Raw genomic sequence first — 15,818 nt, 5'->3', positions numbered from 1 at the left:
AAGAAATATTAAGTATTAGTTGTAGTAGTATTAGAAGTACAAGTTTTTTGTTTTTTGGGTTTTGTTTTGTTTTGTTTTGTTTTAGAGAGTGTGTAGCGGGGAGAGGGACAAAGGGAGAGAGAGAGAGAATCTCAAGCAGGTGCCATGCTCAGCATGGAGCCTGATGTGGGAATTGATCCCATGACGCTGGGATCATTACCTGAGCTGAAATCAAGAGTCCAGATGTTTAATTACTGTGCCACCCAGATGATCTGTTTGTTGTGGGTTTTTTTGTTTTTTTTTTAAAATTTTTTTTTTTAACGTTTATTTATTTTTGAGACACAGTGAGACAGACCATGAACGGGGGAGGGTCAGAGAGAGGGAGACACAGAATCTGAAACAGGCTCCGGGCTCTGAGCTGTCAGCACAGAGCCCGACGTGGGGCTCGAACTCATGGACCGCGAGATCATGACCTGAGCCGAAGTCGGCGGCTCAACCGACTGAGCCACCCAGGCGCCCCTGTTTGTTTTTTTTTTTTTAAATTAAAATCCTTAAGTGGGCTTCAGAATTTCTCTCAAATTCTATGCAAAATTTTGCATTTTTATGAGAAGAGCCTACAGTTGTGCTATTTGATATAGTAATCACTAGCCACATGTAGCTGTTTAAATTTAAATTAAAATGAAATAAAAATGTTCTCAGCCACACCAGCCATATCTCAAGTGCTGTATAGCCATGTGTGGTTATTGTATTGGATGGTGCAGATAGAGAATATTTATGTCTGTCATTGCATTAGTCTATGTCCAATGTCCTTCAAATTCCAAAAAGCTGTGTGATCCTACTGGTGGAGTTCAGAGTGAAGGAATAAATTTTAATCACCAGCTCAATTCCCTGCTCTCATCTATCTGGAATATTGGGGGCCTTGCCTGGCAAAGGGGACCTGAAGAGTGGCATGGAAACTTTAAACCCAAACTACCATTTGACCAACCCCAAAAAGAATGAGCTTTCAAGGGTGCCTGGCTGGTTTAGTCAGTAGAACATGTGATGCTTAATCTCAGGGTCGTGAGTTCAAGCCCATCGTTGGGCATTTACTTAAAAAAAAAAAAAAAAAGGAAGAGCTTTCAGGACTCCTGTCTTATTCACAGTTTTTTTGAATTCTCTACTTGGCTACCTACCCAGCCTACTTTTCTAATTGCTGCCTTGGTTCCTACCTTTGACCTTGCTCCCACCCCTGATATGTGATGCCAGCCTATCCTCCTCAGCTACATAAGGGACCATGTTGTTTCCAAACCTGGGGAATAACGCGATTCTATCTAGCTGACCTCTGACATCCTATCCTACTGTGAACCTGAGTTGTTGGCATTCACACCATCCCTGCATGGAAAGAATTCAAATTCCTTATATATATTTTCAGTCTTATCTTTAGCAATTCTTTCCTGACTAGCATATTTACTAATGACCATGTGACTTGCAAAGTTAGCGAATGAATCATTTAATTGTGTTTCCATAAACTGTTGAAAAGTATGTTAGACAGCCAACAAATTATAAAGTGGAGATGAATCCATTTTTTTTACCTCTCCCCTGATGGGATCAGGGCTGCTGACAACAGCTGCCTCTGCAACTGCAGGATGCTCAATCAGGGCACTTTCTACCTCAAATGGTCCAATTCTGTAACTGGGAAATAAACATATGACAGGAATATATAAAGGTGAGCAGCAGGTTCACTCTAGAACACACTGATGATCAATTAACTTAGACATATGCACGGATGAAAAAGAAAATTACCCAGAGGATAATATGATATCATCTGATCTTGCGACAAACCAGAAATACCCATCTTCATCCATATAGCCCCGGTCCCCAGTGATATAGAAATTGCCTCGTAGGGTTGAAGCTGTTTTTGTAGGATTATCCTGTGAAACAAGTAGCATTTTGTTAATATTACTGTGAATGTGATTCTTCTGTTCGGTTGGATTTTTAAGTGTTGAAGGAGAAAAAAAAAAGTTTGGTTTCTTTGAGAAGCCTTGGAATGAAGAGGAGCCAGTGCAGGAAGTAAGGATGCAATTCCAGCATTGAGCTAGCCCAGTCGAAGAGAGGTAAACTACAGTTACAAAGACTAGGCATGCTGCCATCCTGAGAATTGTCTATGATGATCACTAAACTCTCTGCAAGAGTTCAGAGCTCCAAGATATGGGCTAATTAAGTCTTTTGCTAAGTGGTTAATATCTAATACGGGTAGGAAAAGCGAGAAGTGAATGCTTAGAGTTAAAAGAAAGCACCAGCACCTAATAATTCAAAGAGCAGTTTTTCTGTTTTTGTATTTTGTTTTAGAAACAAAACTGGTTCTGCAACTTGGTAGGAGGAAAAATGAAGGATTGTTACATTATGTAAAATTCACTGACAAGTAGAACCTGGACTTTTGATTATAGTGATGCAAACTTTAAAATATATATACTTCAATTAGACATGAAAATAGGTCTGCAAACAGTAGGGAGCCTGTAAAGGCTCTAGTGAAAGACATTTACTTAATCCCACTGCCCCACTTTCTTTCCCTCTCACTGCTGTTCAGAAGGGAAACCACTAATCACATTTCAGGAAAATGATTGGGTGCTGTCTTCTATTGGAGATGATCAGTGTATACAAAGAGGGCTGTTTTTCTAGGGCTCCCTTCTCTTACCCTCATGGGCCTGGAGCAGTGATCTAGCCCAGGGAGAATAAGCATTTGGGCGTTTCTTCAGTTTCCTACCCGAGGGATTACAATTCAGGACAATGAGTCTCTCAAAAAGCCAAGCACCTATCCTACGTGTGTTTTGTGGCAAATAGGGATAGTTACCAAGCACTTTTTAAAATATGTATTTTTGTATTATTTATTCATTTTGAGAGAGAGAGAGAGAGAGAGCGAGCAGGGGAAGGGCAGAGAAAGGGAGAGAGAGAATCCCAATCAGGCTCCACGCTGTCAGCATAGAGCCTGTTGTGGGACTCGATCCTACAAACCATGGGATCATGACCTAAGCCCATATCAAGAGTCAGTGCTTAAATAACTGAGCTACCCAGGCTCTCCTTTTGAGAATTAAATAGGAAATAAATCTCTTACTATGTAATGAGCAAAAAGGCCAAGTGGTCGATTAGGTAGGACTTGAATGCCAATATCTCCTTCTTCTCCAGGAGGTAGAACATTGCCATTTATGTCTAAAATCTAGGATAAAATAGAATGATTTATTTAAGGGAATAATTTATTTAATGTGCCAACATGTTAAATTTTTACTTTGCATATTTTGTTTTGTATTTTAAGTATATTTTAATTCCCAAAAGAAATATGTTTTACTTAAATTCTTACTGCAAAATATATTTTAAAATGCAAGTTAGCAAAACGTGAAAGAAGAATAAAAAATGTCTTTAATTTCACTATCTAGCAATAATCACATTTTTGGTGATATTTTTTGAGACAGTATAGACATAGAAAAAAATAGAATCACTTTATATATACTGTTTTACAGCCTGCTTTTATCAATTGGCAATATATCTTGATTATCTTTTAAGTAAATATTTCATTACCAGTTTTTCAAAATTTAACTGTGGAACAAACAAAACCTTACTTCAGGAGCCCATTATAAGCGAGGAAAGGGGAATGTTCTCTGGTGGAGACACTGGTGATATGTTAAAAGTCTTGCTTTCTTACCTTCTCCCCAGTCCTCTGATTCTCTGAAGTGCCTAGCATTTCGTAAGCACTGACTGCATTCCAAGTAATAAATGCTAGAGCTCTACGTACTTCACGTGTATTGTTTTCTTTAGTCCTTACAACGGTCCTATCTGGTTATCACTATCACTATGCTCATTTTACGTATGAGGAAACTGAGGTGCAAAGTTTAAGCAACAAAGTACATGACTGAGCTGGAATTCAAATCTCAACAACCACACTCCAGATCCTATCCTTTTTCATCATTACACTTCTTTGTAGAATCTCTTCAGGGAGTTCAGTCCACTTTTTAAAAATCCAGATGCACATTTCTCAGGTTGATTGCTTAATTCGTGTGCCAGATTTTGCCTTAAGTAACTTTTAGCTGTTTTTAAACATGAACACTCTACTTTTACATATATCCTCCAAGAGCCTTCAAACCCAGGTTTGTGTGAAATGGCTTGTGTGGAAAATAAGGGTATAATACTTATTTGGCACTTTCCAGATGGAAATGAGCTATGTCTCCAAAAAGAAACTTGAAAGGCAAAGGAATTCTAAATGTAAAATCTTACTTTTAAGTTCTTGTAAATAAAAAAATATAAATTCCCACCCAGTCATCTAAAGAATATTTGGCTCCAGTATCAAGGAATTACTGATGGAAAGGAGATGTTTTAAGAGTTCTAAATACTTCTCACAGACTACTCTTTAATAGATGAGAATGTTCTATTTCCGGAGAGAATCATGTTCCTTATTCAAGTGTTCTTAAAATCATGAAAATTATGGGCTTGGAGCTTTGAAGTTGCAAGAATCTCATATCCAGCTGGTTGGAGTATATCCCCAGATTCCAGGATGTCACTGCAGATGCTCTTATCTAGGTAACAAAAGCAGTAATAAGAGCTCTTGGGGAAAAGTTAAAAATGAAGATAGCTGCATTAGGGAAATGCAAATCAAAATTACAAGGAGACACCACTTCACACCCATTAGGATGGCTACTATCAAAAAAACAGAAAATAAGTGTTGGTGAGGATATGGAGGGATTGGAACCTTTGGACATTGTTGTGGGAATGTAAAATGGTATAGGCACTGTAGAAAACAGTATGGCAGTTCCTCAAAAAATTAAAAATAGAATGATCTATTTTTATATGATCTAGCATTTCTACTTCTATGATCTAGCATTTCTACTTCTGGGCATATACACAAAAGATTTAAAATCATGTTCTTCAAGAGATATTTGTAATAGCTAAAATGTGGAAAGAACCCAAGCACCCATTGACAGATGAATAGAAAAGCAAAATGTGTTATAGCCAATCCAGTGGAATATTATTCAGCCTTAGAAAGGAAGGCAATGCTGACACATGCTACATGGATGAAACTTGAGGACATTATGCTAAGTGTGAGAAGCCAATCACAAAAAGATGAACAGTATGATTCCACTTATAAATAGTAGTCATAAAAACTGAGAAAAAACTGAGGGTTGATGGGGGGTGGGAGGGAGGGGAAAGTGGGTGATGGGCATTGAGGAGGGCACCTGTTGGGATAAGCACTGGGTGTTTGACAATAAATCAATTTGACAATAAATTTCATATTAAAAATAAATAAATAAATAAATAAATCCTGAAAAAAAAAAATAGTTGTCATAGAGGTAGAAAGTAGAATGGTTGCCAGGGCTGGGGGCATTGGGGAATGGGAAGTTACTGTTTAATGGATATAGAATCAGTTTTACAAGATGAAAAGAGTTATGGAGATGGATAGTGGTAATAGGTACACAATATTATGAATGTATTTAATACCACTGAATTATGCACTTAAAATGGTCAAGATGATAAATTTTATGTGTATTTTATTATTTATTTTTTTAATTTATTATTTTTTTTAATGTTTATTTATTTTGAGAGACAGAGACAGAGCATGAGCAGGGGAGGAGCAGAGAGAGAGACACAGAATCCCAAACAGGCTCCAGGCTCTGAGCTGTCAGCACAGAGCCCGACGCGGGGCTCGAACTCACAAACCGTGAGATCATGACCTAAGCCGAAGCCGGACGTTCAACCGACTGAGCCACCCAGGCGCTCCTATGTGTATTTTATTACAATAAAAAATTGGGGGGGAAATGAAGGTGATGATGCTGAGTGGGGATGCATGATAGAGCAGTTTTCCTCTTGGCCACATCCTTTGTGCATTCAAATATAGTTGCTCCAGAAATCCACAGGGCTTAAATTAGTGGGAAAGTGGTGATACATTGCTGTTGGGATTCATGTGAGCACAGCTGTACTGTGAGAACTTCATAGCAATGCATGTTGGGAATTGTCACTAAGAGGGAAGAAAGGAACACAACTTTGTGAAATGCCAACCTGATTGCATATAATGCAGACAAGAGAATGTTCAACTATCAATATTTCTTTCTCCAACCTAAGGCATCCTATAAACCAATGAACTATTATTAAGCCTGTTTACAGAATGTAACCAGGGCTCCCTGACCATCTCTTCTTAGAAAAGCTTTTCAGGGGTCCCTGGGTGGCTCAGTTGGTTAAGTGTCTGACTTTGGCTCAGGTCATGATCTTGCGGTTTGTGGGTTCGAGCCCCACATCAGGCTCTCTGCTATCAGTGCAGAGTCTGCTTTGGATACTCTGTCTCTCTCTCTCTCTCTGCCTCTCCCCCCCCCACCCCGTTTCTCCTTCACTCTCTCCCTCTCTCTCTGCCCTTCTCCCTTTCGCACTCTCTCTCTCAAAATAAATAAATAAACATTAAAAGAAAAAAAGAAAAGAAAAGCTTTTCAAAGGAAGAGAATGCAAGGGAGAGCTGAATGATAGTAATGGCACCTATCTTTTAGACCTTTATTACGTGCCAAGAACTTTGTTATGCTCTTTAGGGATATTATCTCACTTAATCCTCACAAGAAACCTATGATATCAGTTTCATTATTAGGGCGATCAACCATCTCAGTTTGCCCAGGACAAAGGCAGGAGAGTGTCCCTGGGATGTCTGACTTTTAGTGCTACAACCAAGTAAGTCCCAAGTCGTTCACCATAGTCCCTATTTTACAAATCAAGAAACTGAGACTTCAACAATTTACCCAAAGACATTCAGCTAGTGAATAGTAGAGCCAGATCTGAGCCATCAGGCAAGCCTATCTTTAAAAAAAAAAAAAAAAAAATTATGTTTATTTATTTTGAGAAAGAAAGAGAGAGAGTGAAGACAGAGAGGGAGACACAGAATCTGAAGCAGGCTCCAGGCCCTGAGCTATCAGCACAGAGCTGGGCATAGGGCTCAAACTCACAGACCACAAGATCATGACCTGAGCCAAAGTTGGAAGCTTAACTGACTGTGCCACCCGGGCACCCTGAGGCAAACTTATCTTTAAACAAGGTTCTCAGCAACGTTAAAGTAAGGGAAAGAACCCAGCATCTGGTTTATTCTATAAACGGTGACATCAGCAATCAATTTCATCTAAATTTTCTCAGACTTAACCTAATCATAAGAACTGGGGCACTTGTTTAAAACAAAGATTTCATTTTCATCTAGAAGGGGCCTGAGAATTAGTGTTTTAAAACAAGTATCCAGGTGATTCTTATGATCAGAAAAGCTTTGGAAGCATTGATCTAATCCATAACTAACCCTCATTTAGTTTGGTTCTAAGTTCTCCATTCTGTCAGCTCATCCATTTTGTGTTTTTGTTGCTATGCTATGGTTTTCTCTTATATATTAGTGTAAGTTCCTTTGGCTATACCTGGCTTTGGGTATGTTGATCTGAGAACATTTCTAACCCTGTAAAAAGTGTGCAGATAGGAGAATAGGATGCTCCCTAGGGATCAGGTGGTAATAATGGCCATGGTTAAAGAAAGCCAGGAAATGACCTGGTAGGACTAGGGAAAGATAAAAATATTTCAGCCACTGTAAACTGTAACTTCCTTTGGCCTACTTGACCCCTCAGGAGGTCTTGACCTCCTTCATCAGAAAGGGAACAGTGCGATGATGTGATTAAGAATATAGATATTGGAACCAGATTGCTTGGAATTGAATCCCAGCACTAGTAGCCACTAGCTATGTGACTTCTGGTGAATTCCTTCCCTCTCTGTGCCTCATCTGTAAAATGGTTCTTTTTTATTTTATTCTTTATTGAATGACAGTTGACATACAATGTTATATTAGTTTCAGGTTTACAATATAATGATTTGACAAGTTTATATATTATGTTGTGCTCACAAATGTAGCTACCATATGTCATCACACATTATGATTACAATACTATATTGTATTGTATTGATTGACTATATTCCCTATGCTGTATCTTTTATCTTTATAACTTATTCATTCTATAACTGGAAGCTTGTATCTCTCATTCCCCTTCAGCCATTGTAAAATTGTTCTTATATTGGTATGTCTCTTATAGGTTCTTTCTGGGAATCAAATGGATTAGTACTTATAAAATGCTTAGAACTGCATGGCACAAGCCACTGCTTTGCTAAAAAAAAAAAAAAAAATGGAGACCATTAAAGTAATATCTCTAATCCATTTCTAATACGTGGAAATTAAGATATCATGGAAGTAGCATGAAATCATCACCAAAACTAGGAGTGTAGGGGTAGGTGGTAAACAGATTAGGTTGTTAAATATTCTCCTGGAAGGGGATGTGCAAACCTTAACATCAAAAGCAGGAGATGGCTTTCCCATTGAGCCAGACTTGATTTTCATTCCCTTAAAATTTCCACAGATTAGCACCTAGTTAAGAAGAAGAAAGAATAAAGTAACATTACAACTAACTTAAAATTAATTTATTCACCCACATGCATTCATTCAACAAATAATTATCGAAAATTTATGATGAACCAGACTCAAAAATAAAGCAAATTTTCTGCTCTCAGGGAGTGTAGAGATAGACACTAAACAAAGACATACAGTAAAGTTATAACACTTAATAAATTGATAATTACTAAAATATCCATATTTATGAAAACATACCTATATTAGCATGATACTTGTTCTGCTCTTTCTATTTAATACATTTGTAAATTTTATTTTTGGTATATTAATTTTTGACCATTCTTATGGTTTATAAATAGAAGCATTATAAAAAGACACTATGAAAAATTTCTTTCAGCCTTTCCCTTTTCTGCTCCATTGTATGCCTCCTTTTCCTTACATAATAACCACTTTTGTTATGAGTTTATTCACTTCCTCTAGAATTTCTTCTTCTTATGTCTACAAGCTCTTTAAATAACCCCTTTTAGAGTATACTTGCCAAGGAGTTATCTAAGTGAACTCTTAATATTTTAAGTAGCAAGGAACTCAGAATTTTCCATTTTTGAGGCAGCTGTAAGAAAGTTCGCTCTTTCATAAGGGGAAATCTGTCTGTTGATCTAGCATTCTTTCATTTAAAATATATCTTAATGCCCTTGCCCTGATCAGGTCTATAGTGGTTTTTCTCAGTGAATGGCTACTTAAACAACTGTATCTGTTACAGTTGTAACTTTTTTTTTTTGTAACTGGTTTCCCTCCAACTTTCTTTAAACTACTCTTCTAACCACTCCTCTACTGCCCTATCCCTCAAACAATTGTAAGGATACAATAAACACTTATTTTTAAAATTTATCAGTTATATAAATCACTTTTTATTTATCCAGCTAACTCGAGTCCGTCCCTGTCTTTTCAATGAGGTCATATACCGTTTCTGTCTGTCCATATCCTTCATAGATATCCAGACCTGTTCGGTTTCTCCATTGTTCAGTCACTTCAGGATTGATTGGTTCCCCAGCACTCACACAGTGCTTTAAGCTTTTGAACTTATAGCTTCTCAGAAAACAAATAAGTTAAATTTAGGAGACAAGAATAGAGAGAAATGAAAATTAGTGTTATTTCTAATGAAATTCAATATGAAATGTGTTTTAGTTCCTTCCTTACTCCTCTCTTCAATACAAACAAAATGAACAAACCCTTCTAACATCATAAAATGACTCCCAAGATGACTCCCAAGACATCCATTTTTTTCCCCTCTTATTTTCTGGGAGTGTGTGATTTGTTGTAAAAAAAAAAAAAAAAAAAAAAAAAAAGAAAGAAAGAAAGAAAAAGAAAAAAGAAAAAGCAAGCTATGTCATCCTCAGGGAAGGTATCTCATAATAACATTTTAAATCAGTGATTAAGAATTTACCAATTGTATGGTTAAATTCACTGTGGAATATTTATGCAGTGGAATCCTATAGAGCTGTAAAAGGAAAAAAAAATAAGGAAGCTCCTGGACAGTGTTGTCCAATAGAATTTTTTGCCACAATCAAAATGTTCTATTATCTGCACTATCCACTGCAGTATCACCTAGCCCTATGTGGCTACAGAGCACTTGAAACATGGCTAGTGCAACTTTGGAAGTGAATTTTTAATTAAAGTTAAATTTAAATAATTGCATGTGGCTAGTGGTTACCATATTGGATAGCACTGGATAGCACACAGTTCCAGGATGTACTGTTAGCCAAAAAAAGGAAGGTGCAGAACTGTGAGCATACTATGTTTCCATTTATGTGTATAAAAGAACAGGGGAAGAATACTGGCATATTGGTTTGTATAAGCACAGATTTCAGGGAGAAGGAGAACTGACACTGAGGACAAGGTTTGGAGGGAGACTCCATTCTATAATCTTATATACCTATTGAATTATATGTCATATGAAATATTTCCTATTCAAAAAGTTTTAGCAATTTTAATGATTTAAAAATATTTACCAATGTGCCCTTTCAAATGGAATCAAGAGTAAAAGACATTCATCCTTTTTTCCTATTTGCTAGGACAGGGCTCCAAGTTGGAGTAATTTCTCTACTTTCTCAGCTCATGTAACATTCATCATCCAAAAGATCGAACACTTTCTTATCCATAACCTCTGGGCTCAGGGGTATACCTGTGACTAAACCCTCCCTTTTCTCACCTTTCTTGGGGGAGCCTGCCCTGGATGTAATAATTATGATTTAAAGAATGAAAGCAAGAAGGAGAAGGGGGTGAAGAGATTGTTAAATTCTGTACCTACTAGTGTGGAACTTTGTTTTTAGGCAGAAAGATCCTTTATTTTATGGCTTACTCTTCCTCTCTCCTACCCCCACTAAGTGCCTATTTACCAACATTTCTTACCTGGTCATATCATTCTGTATAAGCATTCGGTATGCAGTCGGCGCTGAACAGAAGACGGTGATGGGAAACTCGGAAAGTGTCTGCAATTTAGAAGTAAACTCTTAGTCTTACTACAACTTTAATAAGTTGCTAAATGTTTATTTAGGGCACAGCACAACTTAAACATTGTTTATTCTAACATAAAGGCACTCACACCTTTTGCCTGTATATCTTTTCAGGATAAATGACTTACCAGGTGTGAAATACGTTAAATCATGTTGTTCACTCTGATTTCTGCAAGCTACTGTATTCATCAGTCCTGTCAGGAACGCTGCTAAAGCATTTCTAAATGGTGACCTCTTGTTCTCTGCCTTACCTGAAAGATGGAAGTTGGATCAAAACGTGGCAAATAATGTGCAAATACACATGCTCCCTGGATCCATGGAGAAAAGACACTGCTCCATGCAGACTTTGCCCAGCCTGTGTCTGAGGTATTCCATATCACATCTGAAGGTGTCAAATCCAGCCAGAACCTGGGAAAACAAGGAATCATCCTGATATATGTAGGAAAAACAAATTTAAAAGACCAATAAACGAATCATCACCTCCGCAGTTTTGACATGTCAAGTTGCAGTTCCGTGAAGGTACCTTCCATTTACAGATAATCCTAAACCAAAACTGCTATGGGTGTGTCCGGTCATTTTCGGAGTTCCACTTGTTCCACTGGTAAAGTAAATGGCCATCATCTCATCGTGTTTTGTTTTCACACAGGTGTGGTTGTCACTGGCCTGTCTACAAAGGAAGAACTACAATGATTCTGCACATGATACACAGCACCATGAACTGTTAACCACAGCCAAGTATTCGAGAAACCATCTACTCAGACCTCTTCACCTTATGAGTCAGGCCTCAGTGACTTGGGTTGAATTCCAAGGTAAAAACCATCTCTTTCTCTATCTTCTTAGGTGCTTTCTGGAATCAAACTAAATTTTGTCATCAAAGCCCACTTATGGGCTGGTTTCATAGCTTTTCTACTCTACAAAAAAGAAGACTTGATGCATTTTAAAAAACTGAAGAGGGTGCCTGGATGGCTCAGTCGGTTAAGTGTCTGACTCTTGATTTCTGCTAGGGTAGTGATCTAATGGTTTGTGGGATCAAGCCCCATGTGGGGCTCTGAGTTGACAGTGTGGAGCCTGCTTGGGATTCTCTCTCTTCCTCTCTCTCTGCCCCTCTCCTGCTCATGCTCTCTCTCTGTCTCTCTCAGAAATAAATAAATTAATTAAAAAAAATAAATAGATAAAAAAACTCAAGAGTTTGATCATAACACCAGCATAATGAGGATTCTGTGATCTCATAACGATGGCTATGTGAGAACTGCCCCATCCCCTTCACTGTGGATGTTCTCAAATATTATTTTCTTTTCTTTTCTTTTTTTAAAAGTGATATGAGTGCCTGGGTGGCTCAGTCCAATGGTTAAGCATCTGACTCTTGATTTCAGCTCAGGTTATGATCTCACAGTTCTTGAGATCGAGCCCCACATCAGGCTCTGCATTGACAGTGTGCAGTCTGCTTGGGATTCTCTCTTTCCCTCTCTCTCTGCCCCTCCCCTGCTTGCATGTGCTCTTTCTCTCTCTCTCTCAAAATAAATAAGTATTTAAAAAATTGAGTGTGTTAATAGAAGTCATGGGTAACAGTATAAGGCAGGTTGGTGATTCCCACATTGTTCAAGGATCAGCTGTAGTTCTGAAGGATAACTGGGCTGCTAACAGGCCCCACATTAGGGCAGCTAAGAGGAGGTAAACACTGCACACAGAGATTTTATCTGGGAGTACTGGGCTGAGAATGAATGAATTAGAAAATCCAGGCCACGAGAATTGTAGAAAAGCTGTTTTCCTTTTCTTTCTTTCTTTCTTTCTTTCAAGAGGGAGCAAGTGAGAGAGGGTCAGAGAGAGAGAGAGAGAGAGAGAGAGAGAGAGAATCCCATGAGGGGCAGAGAGAGAGAGAGGGAGGAGAGAGAGAGGAGAGAGGGAAGCAGGGCTCACCCGAAGTGGGGCTCCAACTCACCAACCGTGAGATCATGACCTGAGCTGGAGTTGGATGCTTAATGACTAAGCCACCCAGGCTCCCAAGAAGCTGTTTTCAAAGCCTAACAGGTAGACTAGGTATTTAGTCTGTGATTTCATAATTTTCTTCCTTAAAAAGATTACCTAGAGCAGTGTATTTATCACTTTATTGTAAATACAGTTGCTTTTGAAAACTAAGGTGGGGTTATCATACCAATCTCTCACCACTATAGGCAGTAAACATAGCCTTTAGGAGTGTGGGTTCAGAAGCCAGACTCCCTGGGTTTGAAACCCAGCTCTGCCAGATCATAGCACTTGACCTTATTCATCTGTATTACTATAGCACCCTTTCCTTAGGTTATTGTGACATTTTAATGAGTTAATATATGTGAACGCTTGGAGCAGTTTTTGGCACCTAACCAAGGCAATATAAATGTTACCCATTATTGCAATTATAACATTATTTTAAATAGAACAGTACTTGGCTTTTGGTAAGAACTCAATAAATGATGGCTATTTTAGAGGCAGTAGGAACAAATCCATAGTTGCAAGCATGCTTCCAAATCCTTGAGTAAAGGTAGGAAGTTCATTCTAGAGGGAACTGGCTGCCAGCCTAAAGCTAAGATAGAACCAGTACATGGCCAGAGTGCCAAGTGACCCCTGAAAGCATTCCATAGCAGGGATGGACATCAGTGTAACTCAGTTTTATAATTGCATCCATCTTATTTATAACCAGAAGTGTTGTTATCAGCAAGGTAATGCTATAGCCTACACAGAAGAATTCACTGTGTTTCTCTGTTTCTCTGGGAGATGATAACAGCTCTGTGGTTGGTGCTGTGAGACACCTCCTAGATCCTGCTGCAGGAATGAAGGACTTACTTCCCACAGCTGCTGGGAGCCAGCTCTCTTTTAGAGATTGCTTTGGCTGAAGACAGCTGCCTTGCTCAAGGTCACTCACCTCTCCTTCTAGGGATAGGCCACACCCAGTTACTGATCAGTATGGGTATATAAAGGCCAGGATCTCTTATTTTATCTGGGAATAGCTTTGAGGGGCTATCCATGCCCCAGAGGTCCCAGTGGGAGCGCATGACAGATACATTTCTTCCTTTGTCCAATTGCACATCCCTCCCCTTCCTTCATAGGTGTTGACCCCAAGACAACTCCTTAATAAACTTCTTACACAACTAATATCTATCTCAGGGCCTGCTTCCTGGAGATCCTAACCTCTAAAAAACACTCCAACCTCTTTCCTGCCTCAGAATTTGCATTGTTGGTGCAGCCATAATTACTAGTTGTTCCCTTTGCCTCATTTTACTTTTCATTTTTCTGATCACTTGGTGGGTTGAACATCTTTTCAGTGTTGCCTTCCTCTGGGGAAGCTGTTCTACAACAATTATGGCTACTCACTTCATCATTTCCTTTAGGTTCCCCCATCCATCTTTGGGTTTCTGAGACACAATTAGCTTGGAGTGCAGATTTTCACATTTAGACGCAACAGCATCTACTGCAGGGGCTAAAACTTCGTCAGTAATAATGCATTTTGCTTTTGAAGATTGTAGTCTGTAGAGAATGTCTCTCTGGGTCAGCTGGGTGGTTCCTGGAATTAAAACTGTCCCTACAGGGGCAGAAAAGAAACTATGTATAGAAGGAAGGATTTCCTTTATCATGGTAGTTAGCTAGTGTAGATATCTCACGTGTACCTTATGTCTCAGGATGAGTTTACCATTCCATTTAACAGTCTAGATATCTATTTATCTTCCATTAATTATTTGGCTTTTGCCTTTCAAGGGATCTTAAAATCTGTGACCCTTTTGGCCTACCATGAAAGCATGTTAAATGCTGGATAATTATCTTCTATCTGAAGACCATTCATAACGTTCAGCTTGAAGAGAGGTTTTTTTCCCCATTTTTTTTTAAGAGAGTTTGGCTTGTAGAGTAATATTACCCAACATTTATTGGCTAAATGTCAGATGCTATTCTAAGTGTTTTGCATGTTTTAACTTATTTAATCCCTACCCACCCCCCAAAAAAACCAAAACACAAAATCTATGAATAATTTGCCAAAGATCCCTGAAATGGAAAGTGGCAGTGCAGAGATTGAACCCTGTAGCCTGACCCCAGAGCTGTACACTTAACTACTTCAGCACCTTTTAAAACATACGTGAATGTTTTATGATTTCTCTCCAAAGGGAAGGATCAAGGCATTCATCTTTTCTGTACTTCTACTTCTCCCTGCTGTAAATTACACTGTAAGTGTAGTGTAATGGTTAAGAGTGTGTCCTGGAGCCAAATAGTCTTATAGCTTGGCCTTGGACAAGCCACTTCATCTCCATGAGTCTCAGGTTCTGCTACTGTAAAATGAGGATTCTGTAAGATTAATGAGGAGTAAATGAGTTAGAATGTATAAAGAGCATAGAACAGTGCTGACCAAATTTTAGCTATTATTTTCTCAAAGGATTAATGGACTTTCAAGAATATGTCTATATCTGTATCTCTATATCTACATGCATCCATATTTATATTTCAGACTCCACCACTCTTAGGTCCAGACCCTCAGGAGAGGGCTGGAAAGGATACACTTCACAATGGTTTTTGCTCTTCCCAGCATCACAGCAGGAAAGGAAGATTGAATAACACATACCTGCTCATTCCTGGACTCTTGACACTGACTCGTCTTTCCATTTTGGAAAGGATAAGCCCCTCAGTGGAGTTCTTCAGGAAGCAGACAATCAGTACCAAAACACAAAGTTCTTCAGAATATCTTTCCTTTCTAATCAGGCAATGCAGCAATATTTATGAGGCTTTATCTCCAAGGTTATTCCTTAGAGATGTTCCACCTGGGGATAAGTGATTCTCCTGCCATGGCCTAACAGTCTTCTGTTAATAATTTAAAGGCACTCTCTAATGACAAGTTCACAGTCAGTATTTGATGCCTAGTAGGAGCAATTTGTTTAAACACATTATCCTTAGATAATTAATTTCTGCTAAAAAATTATTCATACCCTATTTTATTAAAT

At 38.5% G+C, this 15,818-nt stretch overlaps 2 protein-coding genes across 8 annotated transcripts in view; one reads left to right on the top strand and one right to left on the bottom strand.

Moving 5' to 3' along the window:
• ERI2 (ERI1 exoribonuclease family member 2) overlaps nt 1–15,818 on the top strand; it is a 65,305-nt gene that overhangs the window by 11,298 nt on the left and 38,189 nt on the right. For 4 of the 5 annotated variants that reach the window (XM_053894443.1, XM_053894442.1, XM_053894441.1 and 1 more), the window contains exon 9: nt 11,510–11,672. In XM_053894443.1, coding sequence (XP_053750418.1) covers nt 11,510–11,672 — 163 coding nt within the window. Of the gene's footprint in view, nt 1–10,977; nt 11,119–11,509; nt 11,673–15,818 lie in introns of those variants that run through there. The other variant, XM_053894446.1, reaches the window with a different exon arrangement.
• The window catches only part of ACSM3 (acyl-CoA synthetase medium chain family member 3), a 32,650-nt gene that overhangs the window by 5,896 nt on the left and 10,936 nt on the right, over nt 1–15,818 (bottom strand). For 2 of the 3 annotated variants that reach the window (XM_019430308.2, XM_019430307.2), the window contains exons 3-11: nt 14,209–14,416; nt 11,387–11,530; nt 11,115–11,271; nt 10,760–10,839; nt 9,313–9,436; nt 8,288–8,368; nt 3,071–3,172; nt 1,762–1,889; nt 1,551–1,650 (exon numbers count right to left, since the gene is read on the bottom strand). In XM_019430308.2, the coding sequence (XP_019285853.1) occupies nt 1,551–1,650; nt 1,762–1,889; nt 3,071–3,172; nt 8,288–8,368; nt 9,313–9,436; nt 10,760–10,839; nt 11,115–11,271; nt 11,387–11,530; nt 14,209–14,416 (1,124 nt within the window). The remainder of the gene's footprint in view (nt 1–1,550; nt 1,651–1,761; nt 1,890–3,070; nt 3,173–8,287; nt 8,369–9,312; nt 9,437–10,759; nt 10,840–11,114; nt 11,272–11,386; nt 11,531–14,208; nt 14,417–15,818) is intronic. The other variant, XM_019430309.2, reaches the window with a different exon arrangement.

This window comes from Panthera pardus, unplaced genomic scaffold (genome assembly GCF_024362965.1).
Source record: "Panthera pardus isolate Hobbes unplaced genomic scaffold, ASM2436296v1 HiC_scaffold_5, whole genome shotgun sequence".
In the NCBI taxonomy this organism is placed as follows: domain Eukaryota; kingdom Metazoa; phylum Chordata; class Mammalia; order Carnivora; family Felidae; genus Panthera; species Panthera pardus.
The sequence above is the reverse complement of the archived record's forward strand: the minus strand, read 5'-3'. Positions and strand labels throughout refer to the sequence as shown.